General features: G+C 40.4%; 1 protein-coding gene across 7 annotated transcripts in view; it reads left to right on the forward strand.

Moving 5' to 3' along the window:
- Positions 1-21057, forward strand: part of SCEL (sciellin) — a 111538-nt gene that overhangs the window by 32477 nt on the left and 58004 nt on the right. For all 7 annotated transcript variants that reach the window (XM_017871210.1, XM_017871211.1, XM_017871216.1 and 4 more), the window contains 3 exons: positions 802-882; positions 3335-3400; positions 20632-20712. In XM_017871210.1, coding sequence (XP_017726699.1) covers positions 802-882; positions 3335-3400; positions 20632-20712 — 228 coding nt within the window. The remainder of the gene's footprint in view (positions 1-801; positions 883-3334; positions 3401-20631; positions 20713-21057) is intronic.

Consider the following 21057-nt stretch of genomic DNA (forward strand, 5'->3'; position numbering starts at 1 on the left):
ACCAAACAACAAAACTTAGGTGATCCTTTCTTTCTTCTTCTTTATTAAAATCTAGACTCCTTATTTTTTCCCCCACAGGACTTTTCTTCTCTCTACTCCCACAATAATTAACCCTTCCTCCACATCTCACTTCCTTCCCTACCCACCCTTCACATCTACGCCTCCTCCTTCAGAGAAAATTGAGTTGGGAAATCATAGGGTGAGCTAAAAATCTATTTAAATGAAATACATTTTCCCTGGAGTGTACTACTGGTGGTTACAAGCAGCCCAAATCAGACATATTTGTAAACTTATTTTATTTTTGAATTCCTATTTATGTATAAAGTGATTTATACACTGGATCACACCTCTCAGAGCTTGCAACGGGCCTGGGTCACTTCCATTTTTGAGGATCTGCATATATGAATAAATGCTAGATAGAGACTTAAGATGGTATGATTTTAAAATTTTTCTAATGCAAAAAACTGCAACATAATTAGTCACAATACAATCACAGGAATAAAAGAAATCTGAATCTGTAGCATGCCAGAATTGATTGGTGTGAATTTCAGACAGTTAATGTCATTTTATGAATCACTTCTTTATTCCTTTAGTTTTAGCTAGTTCTGTGAGAACCTGACAACTTCTAAAATATGTCAACTAAGGGAGAAGATTTTTGGCTGTTTTTCCATCCTCAAGTGAAACATTTTGTGATGAACAGAGAGCAGGCAGGAATATGAGTAGAATTTAAGACTTTTCAAAGGTAGGCTGAAATGAAAAAGTTTGAGAGTGTGATTAATTGTTGTTCTTGTCATTAAACAGGCAACCTGGCGGTTCATTGAATGCAAACACCTCCAACACCATAGCATCCACTTCTGCTACTACTCCTGTAAAAAAGAAGAGGTACAATGAACTCACTGTGTCTGCCTCTTGCTGATATACTATGAAAGACTGTTCTTTATTAATTTCTGAAGCAAGTCATCCACCAAACTCCCAGGCAGCATTAGAAAGCTTCCTCCTCTCTTTGGCGGGGATCCAGCATCTACATTCTGCTGTTCCCGAACTTCAGCTCTTTCCCCCAACAATCTCTTTCTCAAATGTAGAGTCTTGTTTTCAGTTCCTTTAGGGCCTTGAATTTCTGGAAATGTTTTAGATGATAGAGCTCACATGTTAAAAGGCAAACTACTTGAGGTAGCATGTTTCATGGAGAGTTGCTGCTGGGAATGCCTTAACCTGAAATAATGATGAATGTAGGGCCACATGCTGCCATGCTCCTGAAACAGGCCTGTATGTGGAGATGCTGCCTCCACTCTGTGGATTGGGCTGGTCTTGCTTCCAAATGCAGAGTCAAAGACCCTTTCTGGAGACATCCATCTGTATTTGTTTGATTCTTGCCTCCTCCACCGACCTCCTTTGCATGGTCTCCCACATTCTGCTGGTGCTGAGTCCTATGTAATTACCAGGCACGGAGGAGTAGTTGGACCAGTGGTGACCAAATATACTTCATGAGACAGAACCTGATGGTGGAAGAGAGGTTTGCATGTTGAAAAAACCCCAGGGCTATGAATTGTGATGCAAATGGAAAATAAGCATTTACAAACATCAATGTTTTTAAATTTTCTCAATTTCCCTGTCTGTACCTGGGTCCAGGCTCTGTACAGGGTAGGTACTCAATGTTTGTTGATGGACCGGCTGACATTGCCATGGTGCTGCTGGAGAAAAATGACTGATTCTATTTTTTTCCTTCAACAAAATTCTAGTTGAGGCTGCAAAGTCTCAGAAATGTGATTCATCTTTCCCTTGAACCCAAATTTCATGCCCCTTGACCCTTTGCCTGGTAAAAACAGATTCCTAAGTTTGAAAGAGAAATTTTAGGATAGTCAGTTCAATCTCCTACCTAGTGCAAGAATCTTTCCTCTGACATTTTGGGCATAATTCAGGGTCACTGAAGCCAGCAATAAGACTCTCATTATTTTGGGACACATCTTTGACTTGCTCTCCTGGGTAGCATCTATTCCTTATCTGGAGCTGGGATCTGCCTTGAGTGACTCGTAACTTGTCTTAGTTCAGCTCTGCAGTGGCTCAGAGAAGAGACCTACTTAAACAATTTAAGGCCAGCTTTCCTGTCTGCCTTTTCTTCTGTAGTGCATACCGTTCTCATCTGAATATCTTCAGTTTTCGTTCGTATCTTGGTCTTTCTGCTTAGCTATTGCTACCAACTAAAATTATGACCTAGTGATGTGAGGACATCTTTCTAATTGAGGTTAGAACTGAAGCTAGTGCTGCTATGATATTCACTTACACTTTCAATATTCTTACTTGTCAGAGTTTTCTATCAGTTTCTTTTCTTTCTTTCTCTTTTTTTTTTTTTGGAAACAGAGTGTGCAATGGCGTGATCTTGACTCACTGCAACTGCTGCCTCCCGGGTTTAAGCAATTCTCTGCCTCAACCTCCCGAGTAGCTGGGAGTATAGGCACATGCCACCACGCCCAACTAATTTTTGTATTTTTAGTAGAGACGGGGTTTCACCATTTTTGCCAGGCTGGTCTTGAGCTCCTGACCTGGTGATTCACCTGCCTTGGCCTCCCAAAGTGCTGGGATTACAGGCGTGAGCCCCTGCACCTGGCCCACAGTTTTTAAAAAATTATATTTTGAAGCTGGGCGTGGTGGCTCACTCCTGTAATCCCAGCACTTTCGGAGGCCCAAGTGGGTGGATGACCTGAGGTCGGGAGTTTGAGACCAGCCTGACCAACATGGAGAAACCCCGTCTCTACTAAAAAATACGAAATTAGCCGGGCATGGTGGTGGGCACCTGTAATCCCAGCTACTTGGGAGGCTGAGGCAGGAGAACTGCTTGAACCTGGGAGGTGGAGGTTGTGGTGAGCCAAGATTGCGCCACTGCACTCCAGCCTGGGTGACAAGAGTGAAACTCCGTCTCAAAAATAAAAATAAAAGTAAAACTATATGTATTTTGAGTAGAGTGTAAGATTGTTATTTCTGTTGTGTAGTTCAGACATGCAAAAAAAACAGGGAGAATAACATGATAAACATATATGAATTTACTATCTAGATTTAACAATTGTCATTATTTTCTAGGTTTGCTTTAGATTTATTTTTAAAAGAAATGTCCACATTACTTAGTGCCAAAGGAAATGAGAAAAGAAGTTTACTTGGAGGAACAGATAGCCTAGAATATAGGACAGTTACTTCCTATTTCATTTATGAAATAGTGTTCATTTTACTTCCAAGGCTTGGTATAATCTCATTGTCTTTTTAACTGTCAAATTATTTTCAGACATGTGGGTGGGATCAGCCTTTCAAGCACCATGTTTATTACTGTGTCGTTTCTTAACAGGCAGTCCTGGTTTCCACCGCCCCCTCCAGGTTACAATGCCTCTTCAAGCACAGGAACCAGGAGACGGTAAGGGAAAGGTGTCGGGCATAATTGCTGTGCCATTAGATGGAAGAACATGTCAGACATCGACAACATATAATTGTGGATGCTTTGGGATAAATTGGAGGCAATCTCGTAAACTCTCAGCTCTGTACTGGAGGGTGTCCAGTGGGAGTAAGTTCAGGACTACAAGTATCCTGGTAGGACATCTGACAAACTGCTAGGAGTAAGTAGGTGGCTGCATTAGATTGCTAGGATTACTTACAGCCAAAAGAAATGAGTGCCACAAACTGGGTGCTGCAAACTGCCACGAAGTGCCACTGGGTGGCTTAAACAACAGGAATTTATTGCCTCATAGTTTTAGAGGCCAGAAGTCCATAATCAAGGGTTCATCAGGGTTGGTTCCTTCTGAGGACTGTGAGGGCTCCCCTAACTTCTGGCGGTTTCCTGGTAGTCACTGACATTGCCCAGTTGGTACAAGCATTGTTCTGATTGCTGCCTTCATCTTCACATGACCTTCTCCCTGTGTGCACGTCTGAGTCCAAATTTCCCTTTGTTATGAAGCAACTAATCATGTCTATCCTACTACAGTATGACCTCATCCTAACTGAACTAATTACATCTACAATGACCCTATTTCTAAGCAAGGTCACATTCTGAGGAGTTGTGGATTAGGACTTCAACATGTGAATTTTGGGGGCAGAGGGGACACTACTTAATCCTTAACAGTGACAGCAGGAGAGAACAGAGTCAGGCATCAGACAGGGGTTCCAATGTGGGCTCCTGGTGCCCAGCTGTCTCCAGGCTGTGCAGAACCTGGAGAACTGGATGAGGTTATGTGTGGCAAGTTGTTCATAAACGTTAAGTGACAAATGAGTGTTTTCTAATTTTGTTGTTGTTGTTGTTGAGAGTAATAGTTATAACTAAATGATAGATCAGGTGGAGGACACCTTATTCTACTATTTCCATGCTAGGAATGCCAGCACCAATTCAATGTAATAAATATGTAATAAACACTGCTGTGTGCCAGATATTATTCTAGGATCTTGGGATATATCAGTGAACAAAACATAGAACCTACACTCTGGTCTTTAAAGAAGCGTGCTCTATAATCAATATCATCACTAACTCAGAAACAAAAACAGGTCTTCTATTTAGTTTACTCTTCAGGTATCCAAAGATGTTTTTATGTCTCAACTTCTAGAATATTCTCATGTTTCAATGGGATCAGTTTTTCTAATTCTGACTATTGGAAAACAAAATTCTATTAAACTATGTGCTCATTTAATATTAGATTGGCTTATTTTATAAAATTTTTATCTACCGTGCAGACTTCTGTCTCTTTCATTTCCAAGTAATGGATATATTTAGAAATACATGTATTTTGCAATAATTTGAGTGAGATCTATAAGGATGTAAATAAACTCTAGTTGGTCAATAGAAAGAGCTCGAGTTACTTTTTTTATACCTATCATTACATCTATCTATCTATCTATCTATCTATCTATCTATCTATCCATCCTATCTCTGTCTATCTATCTGTTTGTCTATCTGTCTATCCATCTATAACTAAATCAAATTATATTTCTATAACATGTTGAGCAGTCACAACTTGGAGTCACATTCACCTGCTGTTACAATGTTTTATTTTAGAACCTGCTCATTTACAGATGACTTCCAATTACATGAACTGCCATGTATGAATTACATTTGGAGTTTAAAACATTCTTTCCCCTCAGGCTGTTATTAGATACTTCTTATGGGTGATACCTTTGATATAAGGAGCTATCTAAGTGGGGAAAATGTTAACTAGGAGTTCTCCTAGTTATTATTTTTTCTGAGTATTGTTAAGATCCATCCATTTTTGTCTTGATAGAGAATAACTGGTACTTTTCTTAGATCTATTTATTACCTATTTTTAAAATAACTTCATATTTGTCCTCAACTCATCATTCCAATTATTCATTATTCCAATATCATTATAAAAAGCAACTGGTTATATAATATTGTAAAAACGTGGATGAATTAACATCTCATGCTATCAACGCCTGTTGAGGTTGTGGATCTGTTTGCACAGAGCTGATGGGGCTTGGCTCTCTGCCCTCCCTCACAATTTATGCATTGCTGGATGTGATTTACATGGGAGATGAAATGAGTTACAATGTTCCTATTTCTGATTCTTGGCTCAGATCCATAGCTCTGGAACTAAGGGAAAGAGGAGATTATTAGGCTAGGTTGATCAATTTATATATCCATTCCTTTTTTAGAGTCACAGATTATTAATATAATGGCTAAACGAAAAGACTTCTCTTTGAGCATCAAAAATATGTCATGCCAAGCCTTCAGGAGAAGGAGAGAATAATAACAATATAGCAATGCCTTTGATTTCTGAAGTGGTTTTCTTTGAAAGAGCTGAAAGTACAGCTTCTATTTCTCACCTTTAATGCCAGTGCATTCCCAGGGCTGAGAAACAGCCTTTTTAGTAAATGCTGAAAAATAGAAGCAATTATTAAATGATGAAAGGGAGTAAAGGCTTCACAAAGATATCTTTGTTCCCAGAGGAGCCCAAAGAAAATGAAAATAGGTCAAAAACAGATAAAAATGAGGGGCTATGATTGATAACACTAGCTAATAGCTCAATGTTAAACGTTTCCTTTATCTTTCACTAATACACTGGTGTTCACCTCTCCCCCTTTTCTCTCCCCTCCCATCTTCTCCAGAAGAATTTTCACTTAAGACTGACACCCTCACTTTTTCTGTTCTTAGTTTTGTGAGCTTTTTTTCACCACCTAATCTTTCCCTGAAATTTCATTTTCTCCCATACATCTTTTTCTGTGCAGCACAATTGAAAAGACCATCAAACTCCCCTGTCATCCAGGAATGAGTCCTTTTCCTAGAATTTCCTCCCTTGTCCTCTCTGTAGCCCTTAACACCATGGGTTATCCCAACTCTCATTTGTTCTTTCTTAATTTATACTTTGGAAGAAATCAAGTTCAGATTAGAAACTTGTGTTGTATTGTGTTTTGATTAAAATCTATTACAAGCACAATGTAAACCACACCCAAAAGGTCTTAAACTTTTTTTAACAACAGAAGAGCTCATAATATCATACCTTTGTTTAAATGTATATCTATGCCTATAACTATGTTAGTCTATCTCTATAATTAATATATCTATTCCTACATCTACATCTATAACTATACTTACATGTAATTATATGTTTATAATTAACACAAGGCTGGTGAGGTTAAGTAGAGCTGAAATGAGAAAAGAGAGTTTTTTAAAATTATCATATTTTATAGCTAAAGAAAAAATGAAATTTTTCTGAGAAGTGTCATTTTATGTATAGTATACATTAGTTACCCAATGAGAGAGTTCAGACCTGGGTGATCAAACAAAATTTTGGAGTTAAGACTTGAATATCTTTGAAAGCCTCTTGTCCTATTTTTGTAAATGTTCAAGAGAGTAGCTGTAATTCATGACAGCAAGACATGGCATGTAAAGTTTTTAACTTAAATAAAACCTTTGGCCCTTCCAGCTGATTTCCAAGCTTGCTTCTTGGTCATTGTGATTTCAACCACTGGGATATTGATGTTTTCTGTCTTCTTTCTTCTCTTGCTAAGAATGGAAATAACCAATACAGTGTTTTGAATTATCAAGATATGCCAAGCAGATTATCCTTTGAAGTCTTCTTATCAGAGCATGTTTTATTTTCATTTTAATCAAGACTGAATCAGAATTTTAGCTTTATAACTGTTGTTCCTTGTTACATTCCTCTGTCTCTCCTCCTACCTCTCTGATCAAAGTCCTGCTTCACTGGTTTCCCCATTTTCCATGTTCAAACCTCTTCCATCTTAAAAAATATAGCTCCTAAAAATTTGATAGCCTAATATTACAGACCTACTCAGCTGACACCCTTCCTCTCTTTCCATCTTGGCCAACGTTCTCAGAAGAGTTGATGCTGCTTTTCATCTCCATTTACTGGTTGCTATCACCATTAGTTCATTAGGAAACAGCTTTCCCTAAGTCACTGATGACATTGCTCATATCAGTCTGTATGACCAAGTCACCCTTCAAAGGGCACCACTGACTCTTTATGCCCTTATCAAATCTCTCTTGTTGTGTTTCGAGACCCAGCACACTCCCCCAACACGCTCTTCTGGATTTTCTTTCTTTTTCGATTTCTCAGCCCTTCTTCCTTAGTCTCCTCAGCTTCCTCATCATTTTCTACCAAGCCATTAAATGTTGATGCTCCTAAAGGCTCCAAGTCCCTCTTTCTTCTCCTCCTGTTCTGTGCTCTGCCTTTCAACAGCAGCATCCAGATCCAGGGTTTCAGTGGCCATTTGTGTGCTCTCCACTTCTTCATTTATATCTGCTCCAGATCTCTTCTCTGAGTTGCCTTTGGGTAGCCCACTGCCCACTGTCTCAAAGACACCAGAAACTCAATGTGTTCAAAATGAAATCCATCCTTCTTCATCCTAACCCGGTCTCCTATCTCATTCTCCTGTAATGATAGTTTAATGGGAATAACATTGACTCTCTAAATTACTTTGGGCACTATGGCCATTTTCACAATATTGAGTCTTCCTATTCATGAACATGAAATGTTTTTCCATTTTTTTGTGTCCTGTCTGATTTCTTTGAGCAGTGGTTTGTAGTTCTCCTTGAAGAGGTCCTTCACTTCCCGTGTTAGCTGTATTCCTAGGTATTTTATTCTCTTTATAGCAATTGTAAATGGGAGTTCATTCATAATTGGCTCTCTGCTTGCCTGTTGTTGGTGTATAGGAATGCTAGCGATTTTTGCACATTGATTTTGTATCCTGAGACTTTGTTGAAGTTGCTTATCAGCCTAAGAAGATTTTGGGCTGAGACGATGGGGTTTTCTAGATATAGGATCATGTCATCTGCAAACAAAAACAATTTGACTTCCTCTCTTTCTATTCAAATATGCTTTATTTGTTTCTCTTACCGGATTGCCCTGGTCAGAACTTCCAATACTCTCTTGAATAGAACTGGTGAGAAAGGGCATGGCCATGTGTATTAGTCTGTTCCAACACTGCTATGAAGAAATACCTGGCACTGGGTAATTCATAAAGGAAAGAGATTTAATTGACTCACAGTTCCACCTTCCTGGGGAGGCCTCAGGAAACTTATGACCATGGAGGAAGGCAAAGGAGAAGCAGGAGCCTTCTTCACAGGGTGGCAGGATGAAGGCAAGCAGGGGAAGATACCAGACGCTTATAAAACCATCAAACCTCCTGAGAACTCACTCACTATCACTAGAACAGCATGGGGTAAACTGCCCCCATAATCCAATCACCTCCACCTGGTCCCACCCTTGACTCAGGGGCCCATGGGTACTACAATTCGAGGTGAGATTTGGGTGCGGACAGAGAGGCAAACCGTATCACCACGTTTTGATCTGATTTCCCTTCAGTATTTGACTTCCGACTTACCTCTGTCCTGTTCTCTCACTTCCACACTAAACCAGCTATAGTTTCCTTGATGTGTCCAAATGCCACTTGTATAAAATCTTAGTAAAGATATGGGATGGTGGGAGTGGTAGCAACATATTGCCGAAGCCTACACCAAACTATGTAAAATGAAATATTGGAAATCCCTGTTCATAAATTCTTTGGCCATCCCTGTTATTGGGCATTTCTTGTTGGCTGGTATTTCTCTGCAGGCCTTCACCTGCTGCTGTTTTCCTCAACAACCCCTCACTCCTTTCTTCCATTCGCTCTCCAGCCCCTAGTTCCTGTTAACTACTTACGTCGGGGAGGTTAGCTCCTTTCTTCCTGCACTAGCCTATTCTTAGAGAATCTTATTGTCATAACCAAACACGATGACATATTCACTTTTGAGAGGCATTCTATGCTATTTTTTAAAATTAAATTTTTCTTGTGTTATCGTAAGTTGAATATTCAGCCACACCCACACTTAAAACATCAAAGCTATCATGGACCTCTTTGTGTTCCTTACTGTGTTTATTTAATCATCATTGCAGTGAGTTCCAGGGATTAGGGTGCTGATGGAGAAAAAAGATATGACCATGAGATGGCAGAGGCATACCACAAGCCTAATTTGGCTGGTGCTTTCACAGGTGTTGCTTCTGAGGGAGTCACTCGCCACATGAGAACCTCCAAAGGCAACCGCAAAGAGACCACCACCCAGCAAGGGAGGAGGGTGAAGGGACTCCGGGGGGAGGAGGGATCAGAGAAAGGGCTTTCATGTCTAGGTGATATCACTCAGCATCGTGATGGGAGTCCCAGAGCAGAGAACTCTGAAAAGTGGCAGCAGCTTTATAGCCCCAAAAGTTGGAGAATATGAATGTACAAATAACCATACCATAAGATCAACTGTGAGGGCATAAGAAGAACATCCATCTTCTCTGGGAAATCTGATGTTGTGGGAAGAGCTTCTAGCAGGGAACTCAGAGATCAGGTCCCCATAGGAGTGTGGGATTTGGGAGAAGGAGAGAAATTACACAATGCTAGGTTTTCAAGCCCAGGGTGATTTTAAGCATAGTAATGCCACTAATCAATGTGGGAAGAAATAGGAGCAGAATGGGGAGTACATAATTGGTCTTAAGCAGCTGACACTGTGCTTTGTTTTGAGCAGGTAGAGTCTGGGACACTGGCGGGATATATTTGTGTCAGTGATTCCCAAGCAAAGATAAACACCTAGAGGGGAGGAAGGAATGTGCTCCGGTAAAAGGCAGTTTCTGAAGATCCAATTTGGGGATGAACCCAGGGATTTAAAATGTAGTATCTTTATAGAGTAAAGACACCTGTTGAGAAAATATTAAATGAGAAGAAAATGGAAGTGGAACTTTGATGTGTATCTATACATCAGGTGTGGTGGGGGACTAAGGTTACATGGTAAAGGTAAGGTGTAATGAGAGGTAGATAGGGTGAAGGCAGTGCGGGTCAATGGATTCTACCATCTCAAACCAAGCCATCCTTCAAAAAGTCTGGCATGAATTTTACTTCCTCCCCAAAGCTTTCACACCCTAAGGTGTGACTTTTGTCATTTGGACTCAGAAGGCTTATCATCTTCGATTATCATTTAGCAATTAACTGTGCATTACTTTGACACGTCGCTTACTATTGCAGTGTACTCATCAACTAAATGGCATCATCTTATAACTCTTTGAATCATCAAGTAAATTTATCCATAGTAGTTTGTCAATAAGTACATATTGACTGATCGATTATTTTAATATTTCTTCGTATCTACTAGACAATGAATTTCCCTCAACCTGTTATCTTATTTGTCTTTTTGTAGTTGTGCTGTATTCTATGTGCTAAGTAACACCTCTCTCTCTCCCTGTCTGTTTCTCCTTGTCTCTGTCTCTTTCCCTTTCCAAAACAATTGTCGAGCTCTGGCTATGTGCTAAAAAAAAAACACTTTGCTAGATGCAAGGAGTACAGAGAGAAAACTCACCTTCTAGCAGGGAGTCATTTTGAGCCAGAATTGTTAAACATGAAGGCTGGCCCTCACCAAGGGAGGGTCCTCGGGAGTATGATAAATACAAAGGTCAAGGTAGCCACAAAATATGTGGAGTGTGGAGAGGGAGGCAGTAGACATTGTATCTGGAGTAGAGTAGGCTCAAAAGAGGCAATGCCAGAGGTAAGCCTTAAAGAACAAGCAAGAGTAAGCCAGATGCAAAGGGGAGGTATGGATAGAGGCGTTTCAGGCAGAAAGGAGAGGAGGAGCGAAGTTCCAGTGCCAGAGAGTACAGCGTATATGGGCATGTCTATGTGAGTGTATTTGTATGCGTAGAACTATGGGCTTCCCATCCATGGGACATTCTCTGCATTTATACTTTATCAATTATGTTTAGTGATAGCAGGAAATCCAGTAATTCCAAATCTGATATTATGTGGGAAAATGTCTTTTAATGTAAGACACTATGCGCAGGTATCCACTCATAATTTGTGGTGAGCCTAAGTACCTTTTTAGAATATCATGTTTGTTTTCAGAGTTAATGTTGTGCTGTTATGTAATCTGAGCTCTGACCATATGCCGTAGATTTGGAATATGTACAAAAGAAAGTGCAAGTGTCATCAATGTAGAAAATTACTAGAAAGTCAGAGCCATGTTCCCCTCTTCCCACTTCTTTTGTTTTATGATATGCCTGAAAGCCTGAGGAAAAGCAGTGTGTCAGCAAACACTTGGGGATGTCTTCATTTTTCAAGTTCTTAAACACTTTCTTGTCTCTGAGACTTTTAAAAGAGTGGTAACATTTGCCGGACGTGAGCCAATGGAGGGAATAATAGGAGCCATCTGGAGAAATATTCAGGTTCATCACAAGGAACTAGAGAAATAACAGTTCTGGAAAGTCGAATTTCTTTCTGATTTCAGAACCTACCATTAAATTTTTGTATTCTGTTTATGATAAATTCAAATGATTTTGACTGTGTATTTAGGTGACTTGGAGATTCAGTGGTTAAATGACATGTAAAGCTCATTTAAGAACCTCATGGAAGCCAAGCTAAAGTACTTGCTTAACAGACAGTATGAATATTTATGAATGTTATTCATTATTCTCATTTAGGAACAATAATGAAGCCACCACTAGAAATGAATGTGCTTTTTTTTTCTGGAATCATTTTTAAAGATAGAAAAGGAAATAATATTTGATAAAGCAGTAGAAACGCATCTAGGAAAATTACCATATAAATATTTTCTACATAATTTCTCATCCTTATTTGTTTCGACCTCTTCTCCTTCAGTGGTTATTTCACTTCCCGTTAGCTGATTGGTAGACTTGGAGGAGGAAAAAAATATCCTGATTGAGAAGTGAGTTGCCATGGCAACCTTGCACTACAGTTATATTTTTCTGTCTGTAACTATAAATGGTAAAATGTAACCTTTCTAATTATGCTGCAACATTTTTAACTCTATTGGTACCAAATCTTCTACAAAGTTTGATGTCATGCTAAATAAAAGCAATACATCCATCTCATTTTTATCTCAACAAAAAAATTTTATATTAACTGGAATCTCTTTTGTAGAAATTAAGATTCTATGACACGCAATAAAATATCAAAATACAGTAATTTAAAAATCTTACCTGAATGCCTAGATTGCTCATTCTAAACATTCAAAATAATTAAAATATTAGCCTGAGTTTAAGTTTATTATTTTTAAATGTGTAGTTTGAACAGAACAAGGAGAAACCTAATTCAGAATCTGTAAATGAAGGTCTTAACCTTTATCATGAATTATAGTTTCTTCAGTCCTATGGGAACAACTTAGACAGTCCCTGATTCCCTAACACTAGTTTGAAGTAACTCATACATTCAAACAACAAGTACAAAGCATCCCTGCTTTGCCCAACCCAGGTTCCCACCTCCCCTCCCTCTCTTGGAGCCCCTGTTGCCTCTGCCCCTGGCAGGGGAGCTCCTGGAAATATGAGAAAACAGGGAAGCTCCAGGTTCAAAAGTAGGATAGAGAAAGAAGCTGTGAGAATCAGGATACCTAGGGTCAAGCACTCTCAAAAACGTCACCTTGCTCCAATCATAAAAAACAAATAATTTGATTTTTAAAAAAAAATTATTTCACCATTTAGTAGTATTGCTGAAAGTTCTATCGACTAGAGACTGTAAATTTCACCTCAATTAGAAGCATGACAGATTAAAGGGGCTATCTCTGGTCATTCAAATCTTAGTGTCAATTATGTAAATCAGGTTTCTTTCCTGCTAAAACTGGGCAGGATTAGAGCATCCTGAGGGAATGGAGGCTTGCATTGTGTGGAGGGGAGTGGAAGATGGCTTTGGAGGAAGAAGACTGGGAGGCAGGGAGGCCTGACTGTGAAGTATAGGTGATGGGGACATGCTGTGGCATAGGGTTTGGGAGAGGACAATGGGAGTAGGGGATGGGGGTGAAAGGACCAGCATTTTGCTTGGGACTGTCTTCATACTTGGCAGCCCGTCTTTGTCCTCTCATCTCTCTGTCTCCTCTCTTAGCTATATGCAGAATGTCATATAAATGGAATCACCCATGACATACACCCTTTTCATATGTTTGCATGTGTTTGTTTGTCATCTGTGTATCTTCCTTGGTGAAGTATCTGTTAAATTTTTTTTTTTTTTTTTTGAAACGGAGTCTCACTCCGTTGCCCAGGCTGGAGTGCAGTGGTGTGATCTCAGCTCACTGCAACCTCCGCCTCCTGGGTTCAAGTGATTCTCATGCCTCAGCCTCCTGAGTAGCTGGGACTACAGGTGTGTGCCACCATGCCTGGCTGATTTTTTGTATTTTTAGTAGAGACAGGGTTTCACCATGTTGGCCAGGCTGGTCTTGAACTCCTGACCTCAGATGATCCTCCTGCCTCAGACTCCCAAAGTGCTGGGATTACAGGTGTGAACCACCCTGCCTGGCCCAAGTATCTTAAATCTTTTGCCGATTTTATTTCTGCTGGTTTGTTTACTTATTGTTGAGTTTTGAAATTTTAAAAAAATACATTGTGCTTGGAAGTCCTTTTTCAGGTATGTGAATAGCAAATATTTTTTCCAGTGTATGACTTGTTTTTCAATTCTCTTAACGATGCACTTTTCAGAGCCAACGTGTTTTTTTAATTTAATGAAATCCAATTTATCAAGTTTTGTTAAATAAATTATGCTTTTGGTATTATGTTTAAGAACTCTTTGCCTAACTAATGATCACAAAAATTTCTTCTGGTTTCTTCTAAAAGTTTGTAGTTTTATGTTTGACATATAGATGTGTGATCCATTTTGAGTAGACTCCTTTTTAATGCGAACATTTTTTTTTTAGTTCACTTGATAATAGTTGGAATATTTTTATGTCTTTGAGAAAACATCTAAGGACAAAAAGCTGCTATGACTTATCAATACTTGAATTTGTGTATCTTTGTATCTACTGACCAATAAAAGTTGACTCATGTTCTTATAGAGCCAACTTAAATTTAAATTTTATTAACCACAACAGCACCTACATACATTTGAAAAGCACAGTACATGAACGTCAAGGTACTTGTGGAGTTGAGGATTCCTTGCAATAGCGCCACCCTCCCTCAGTCATGTAGTGGTTTACCATCCACAGATCTGGGCCAATCTCTTCCTTTTATAGGCAAATAACCAGAGTTTCGGAGGGAATCCGAGCTTTTTCCAGAGTCAAAGAGAAAGTTGGTGGCAAAGCTAGTCTAGAATCTAGAATCTAGATCTCTAGAATTCTGGTCCAGTGCATGCTCCATTACTAGGTTACGGTTTACTGACTGGCCACTAGAAAGCGAGGCATCATCACAGTAACCACTCTTGAACATGTGCCTTGCATTCTCCAAGCTCTTTGAAGGCATGGACTACATCTTTTCTTGTCTTTGACTGGCTAATTACATCTAATATACTGTTATGTGTCCTAACATTATAACTTGGGCAATTGTGGAGTAAGTGCTTTTTGAGCAAATGGCTCCTTCCTTGGGCAAGGAAATATTTCAGATCGATCAATTTTTAATAGATTTGCAGTGAAAATACCTGGAAAAGAATTGGTTCTCTACAGTATGATATAGAGAAAAAAGCAAGGATTTAACCTCAGAAAGACCAGTTTGAAACCCTGGCTAAGCACAATGAAAAGGGAAAACAAAATTCACAGTTAAATATTAGAGACAATGATTCTTTGTTCAACCTAGATTTGTGCTGCAGTAATAGACATGTTCACATGTCTAGCCAGACTAGAACAGAAGTCGCAGAGCCAAGCATGTTATGCAAAAAAGCCATGAGGAAAGATGTGATCTTTGCAGCAGCATATGGAAATGAAATAATATAGACAGCTTTCTTTACAGTGTTATTTCTTTTAGCTTTGGCCTTTGAGCTACAGTCTGCAAGTGTTCACATATTTCTCATGAAATTCACCTTTTATATTTCTGAAAGCTCATCATGATAGCCACTAGTGTGGTTGCATAAATCCTGCAGGAGCCTTGAGGTGTCTGGGGATGGGCGAAGGGGAGAGCCAGGGTCAACTTACCCGAGCTTAAACATCGCATCTCAAAGCAGAATTCAATGAGGATCATTCCAATGAATGTCTCTTGTTTCCTTCTCTTCAAAATATTCTGGCCACAGCTTCCTGCCTCACTCTTGCAATTTTAATCCCCCTGCTTGGCATCACATCATGCTCCTGGCACGACATGAATGACTCCTCTCATTGCCCGCCCCACCCCAGGGCTTGAGTTCTGTCATCTGTGGCTGTCATTGCAGTGATGCAAATGAAAGCTCCTTTGAGGTAAATGGAAGTCAACGTGGCATTGCCTGGCTCCTGGCCCAGTAGGGGTGTAAATGCATCACCCTCAGAAATAAACATGCTCCTCCGCTTTTCTTGGCCTTCATAACCACATATCCATCTTTCTCTTTCCTGTGTATTCTCCAGACCATCTCAGATCTACTTCTACTCACCTCTACTCCCCTGATCCATGCAATGCATATTTACCCACCTCTTTGAGGCCCTAGACATTTTAAAATGGAAGAAATTGAGTATGTCATTAGCATGACTCTAACATAAGTAAAGCTTGGCACCATCCCATTTCTACTTTTTGTAATCCTCCTTTCCACCTTGTTACCTCTTTCCTGCCTGTCCTCAGACATCTAGTGTTCTGTACAGCCTCATTATTACCCAGGACTGATCATCTCCTTCCCCCTTTCCTCTGCCTCTGGAAGGAAAGCATGTAACCAATGAATCCACACAGATATATTAAAGGTTCTAAAGACTAAAGATCACTTGATACATACACCCAACACAAGAATATTCTCTGAGAAAAGAAGATGGTAGCAATACAAACAAAATACTGTGGAATCTGCCACTAAGCCAGGATGGGAAGACTATTTCCATGTAAGTTGCTCTTCCAGAAATATCACACAACACAATGACTCAGCTAAGTACCTGGCACCTAGTAGGTGTTCTCTAATGGGACTGACAGTGGATTTCTCTGAGGAAGCTAAGCTTGCACAGATTTTGAAAGTTGCAAATCCCTCTTTGGTACCCATTTCCTTTCTGCCGAAGAAATACAGCCAATCACTTCCTCCTTCATTCTTATGTCATACACAATCCTAGTACTTGGGATATAACTGTCCTTTTAGGAACTTTCAGTCCAGTGTGGGAACAGAATATCATGTGTAATCCAGAATAGTGTGATATGTGCTGTGAATAGGGTTGTTATGGGGGAATGTAGGGATGTACGCAGCATGGCTTTGGATATCCCTGGAGATAGTTACTCCTAAGCCAAAGTCTGAAGGGCAAGGAGAGAATTTCCAGGGGAAAGGAAGAAGGAGGTGCTCCACAGCGGGGACAGAATATGGTGGGGTGTGTTAGGAAGGGTAAGAGTTTGTCACATCTGCAGCGCTGGGGTCGTGTGGGGTGAAAACAACAACCACTACAGCAAAAGACACTTACTGTTTCCTGTGTGGAAGCCAAGCATGCACACCCTCTTCTGGCTTCAATGTCACCTTCAACATGAGAGCCAAGAAACCCACCATGCTTGGTGCTCCACTGTCCATCACCCACAGCCTCGTTACCACTCTGCTGAGAGGTCTCAAGACTCATTTCATCATGTCCTCCATCCCTATGTCCATAGTCTCTTATTGAAACCCCAGTCAGGTCATTTCTTATCACCCGGACCGTCTCCACAGAGCTCTGTACCTCCCTGAACCTGACCCAACCTAATATCACACTGAGCTCTCAAACCCTTCCACTCCACCTTGCTGAGCATGTCATTTGTCATTGCCAAAATCCTCCACTCTTCAGCCTCCCCTCTGAATGATCTCCCACCTTTTTGTTGTGCTCTTCCAGAGGACCCTGCTTCCACAGCCTCTCTCTCAGCAAGGGCTGTTTTCCCTCTGAACTGACCTATCACAGGGTCTGGAGGAAGGGAGGGGTCTGGTTTCTTCTCATCACCACCTTCTGTTAATTTTAACTCCCGCCTCCCTGAAACTCTCCATCTCCTTTGAAATCATGCCCTTGTGAACTTCTCTTCTTCGCTGGAGTCATCTGAAGGTCTCTGAGACACTCATGCTCATTCTTTGAAGACTTCAGCACCAGGTTCACCGTCTTTCCCAAACCCTCCTCTTGTCACAATGCTTGGTGATTTCAAAATCCATGCAGAGGATCCTTCCCCTCCCCGATCTCTCACTTTTGTGACCTGCCCGATGATCTTGTCCTTCCCACTACTGCAGCCATTGATAGATCTTGCCCTGTAAATAATCACACACCCTACAAAATTACAAGACTTCTACTTCAAAGCTTTCCCTCTCTGGCTCCTGCTTTCTGTCTGTCCAGCTCACTCTCTTCAGTCCTTTGATTCCAGGAATTGCTCAGCCCCACCACAATCACCAGTCCATTAATTCTACCAGTTTTTTCACAGTCCCAACCACTCATATTCTCATTTCCCTCCATGCCCATCTCAAACTCCACGGCCCCCATTGTAACCCCTTCCTTGCAGACCCCTTCCACTCCCTTGCCATCATTCTCTTTGTTGCACTCACTTGGCTGAATTGTAAATGTGGCTAATGGTAAATCCAACTCTCAGTCTATTCTGTTCCTCCTCCCCAACCAGTTGAATATGGCAAGAGGAAACAATGCCAAATAACGTGATTTGTAACCCCTTCCTTGTAGACCCCTTCCACTCCTTTGCCATCATTCTCTTTGTTGCACTCACTTGGCTGAATTGTAAACGTGGCTAATGGTAAATCCAACTCTCAGTCTATTCTGTTCTTCCTCCCCAACCAGTTGAATATGGCAAGAGGAAACAATGCCAAATAATGTGATTTTAAGCCCATGAGTACTAACCTCAACTGAGCAATTGGTATGGCCCAAGGATCCTTCAAGAGACAGCACAGCATGTGGAGAGTTTATGCAGCCAGACTTTCCGGTTTAGATTCCCAGCTCTGCCCCTTATGAGCTGCATCATCATGAGATATTTATCTTTATGTTCTGTGCTTCAGTGTTTTAATCTGTAAAATGGGAAGAAGAATAATACTTATGTGTGGGATTGCGGTGAGGATTACATTAGTTAATATACGTGAAGTGCTTAGAAAAGTTTCTGGCACATAATGACCCTATATAATGGTACATCATCATCATCATCATCATCATCATCATCATCATCATCATCTTATTACATTTCCTGGGTCCACTTACTCTTCTGCTTGCCTAGAAAACCATTTCACACATTTTTCTCCCCCTCTTTCTTTCTCACACTGCCCTAACCCCTACTCAACCTCCTCACTTTGAATCAATGATCTTGATTACTATTTTACTGAGAAAATAGAAGTAAACAAAAGAGAACCTTCTCCACTCTGAGTCAATGAACATACCCCAGCTATACCCATCTAGTTCTTTCCCTCTTGCTGCTGTGAATGAGCCCTCTGTACTTCTATCTAAGATCGGCCACTCCACTGTGCCTTAGGTCCCATCAATTCTCAAAGTCATCTGTCTAGTAATTTCCCCTCACTCTCCTGCATCAGTGATTCACTGGATCATTCTCGTCATCCTATCTACATGCTGTAGTAACCTTCCTCGATCCATCAACCTTGAAGTAGCTACCCATTTCTCTCTTCCTTCTTTACTGCCAAACTGCCTCAATGCCTCTATCTCCTTGCTTCCCATTTTTTCCTAAATCCACTCGTATAATGGTTGGTTTGTTTGTTTTGTTTTTGTTTCCCCCCCCACCATCGTTCCATCAAAACTGCTCTTATCAGGGTTACAAAGACCACTCTGTTGGCCAAACCAGGGTAACTTCCCAGTCCTTGTTTTTATTTGATTAACAGCAGCATTTGAAATGGCCAATTACTCTTTCTGTGAAACTTTTCTCTCTTGGCTTCTGGGATACCACGCCCTCCTATTATTCTTGTTTCCTTCTTGGCCACTCCTTCTGATTCTTTTGCTGTTTTCATCTCATATTCTTGACCTCTAAATATTGCAGGGCCTGAAGGTCCAACCCCTGGCCATCTTTTTGTCTTTACTTACACTGACTTCCTTAGTGATCTCTGCCAGTTTAAAGCATTAAATACCATCTCTAAGCTAATGATGGCTGTATTTATATGCTTTTTCTCCAGATAGCCTCACGGCTTACTCTGTTACTTCCTGCAGGTCTTGGTTCAAATTTCACCTGACAGAGAGGCCTTCCCAGTCCATTCTAAATAAAATAGTCTTCCCACCCCATCAGTCTATATCTCCTTATTCTGTTTTATTATTATTATTTGCACAGCACTTTTCTTCTTCTGACATATATTTATTTGTATATTGAAAGCCTTTGAGAATGAGGACATTATCCAGCTCACAGAGAACTTTGCACATAGAAAGCTACCAATAAATGTTTGTTGAATAAAAGCACAATTTCATTCAGTCCTGACAATACCCCAACAATCCTATTAGAAGGATTATTACAGATGAAGAAACAGAATCAAGTTAACCCATTACCACACAGCTGGCAATTCAGGCAGGCTGACTCCTACCCACATGCTTACCTACCTTGCTATGGAAGCCAGAAGGGTACACAGGATCAGAGGCTTCTTTCACTAGGTACAGAGTTTATGTTGAGGACAAATAGAGAACTGCTGGGGTGGTAGTGGTGGGGAACACATGGGAGTGACATACCCTAGTAAGGTGCTGACTCCATCCAAAATGTGCACAAAATTGCCCATCTCCAGTTCCTACGTCATTAAGTCCTGCCAACTCAGAGACTGCCATGGTGCTTCATTGGAAAGTTTAGGCTGACAGTAGATTATATGTATGCTTTGTCAGCATCAAACTGGCCTGTGCTGACAATGTTTAAGTCAGATTTAGTTAAGAGTTTCAAATCAATGCTACCTTGAGGTCTCTGAAATTAAAGCCTTTTCTTGCTGTTTCCATAGCAGCCTGATAGTTGACATAATCCCCAAAGAAGCTTATGTTAATACCCAAGGACCATTTACAGTTCTCATGCACTGCTGACCTGGATGTCATGAATAGAGCTAGATATACTAGCAAAATTTTGAACTATTTAAAGAACATAGGATAGTCCAAACTATAGTGAAAGAGGATAGGGTTTTCAAGAACCTGATTAAATAAACTTTTAAAATACACGTCTTTTAAATATTTGACTTCTTTAAAGTTTAGTGCTCCATGGAGTCTGACCTTTCAAGTACCTCACACATGGGGGTTGTAAGATGCAAAGGATATTTTTATGTAGGTAATAAATGCATTCAGTTAATAGATCTAAAATTTGCCATGTTACCATGGAGAATGAACTGCTGTTTTCTGTTTTAAAGGGAACCAGGTGTTCACCCTCCAATACCTCCAAAGCCCAGTTCTCCTGTTTCTTCTCCTAACCAGCTGAGACGGGATAATAGGTAAGACCTAGTACTCCAGAATTCCTTGACAAAATGAAGTTCAAGGGAAATGAAAGCAAATGGATTGTGACCCTCTGTGTGCAAAGCATGAATGTTTTGTGTGCACATTCCCTAAAGAAGCACCTGTAGAACTTTTTCTAATTTTATTTCCCAACATGTATGTTTATTTATGTTTGCCTTTGAATATTAATGGCTAACTTGTCTTAAGAAAATATGCCTTCAGGCCGGGCGCGGTGGCTCAAGCCTGTAATCCCAGCACTTTGGGAGGCCGAGACGGGTGGATCACGAGGTCAGGAGATGGAGACCATCCTGGCTAACACGGTGAAACCCTGTCCCTACTAAAAA

Source organism: Rhinopithecus bieti, unplaced genomic scaffold (genome assembly GCF_001698545.2).
Source record: "Rhinopithecus bieti isolate Rb0 unplaced genomic scaffold, ASM169854v2 scaffold_4981, whole genome shotgun sequence".
In the NCBI taxonomy this organism is placed as follows: Eukaryota; Metazoa; Chordata; class Mammalia; order Primates; family Cercopithecidae; genus Rhinopithecus; species Rhinopithecus bieti.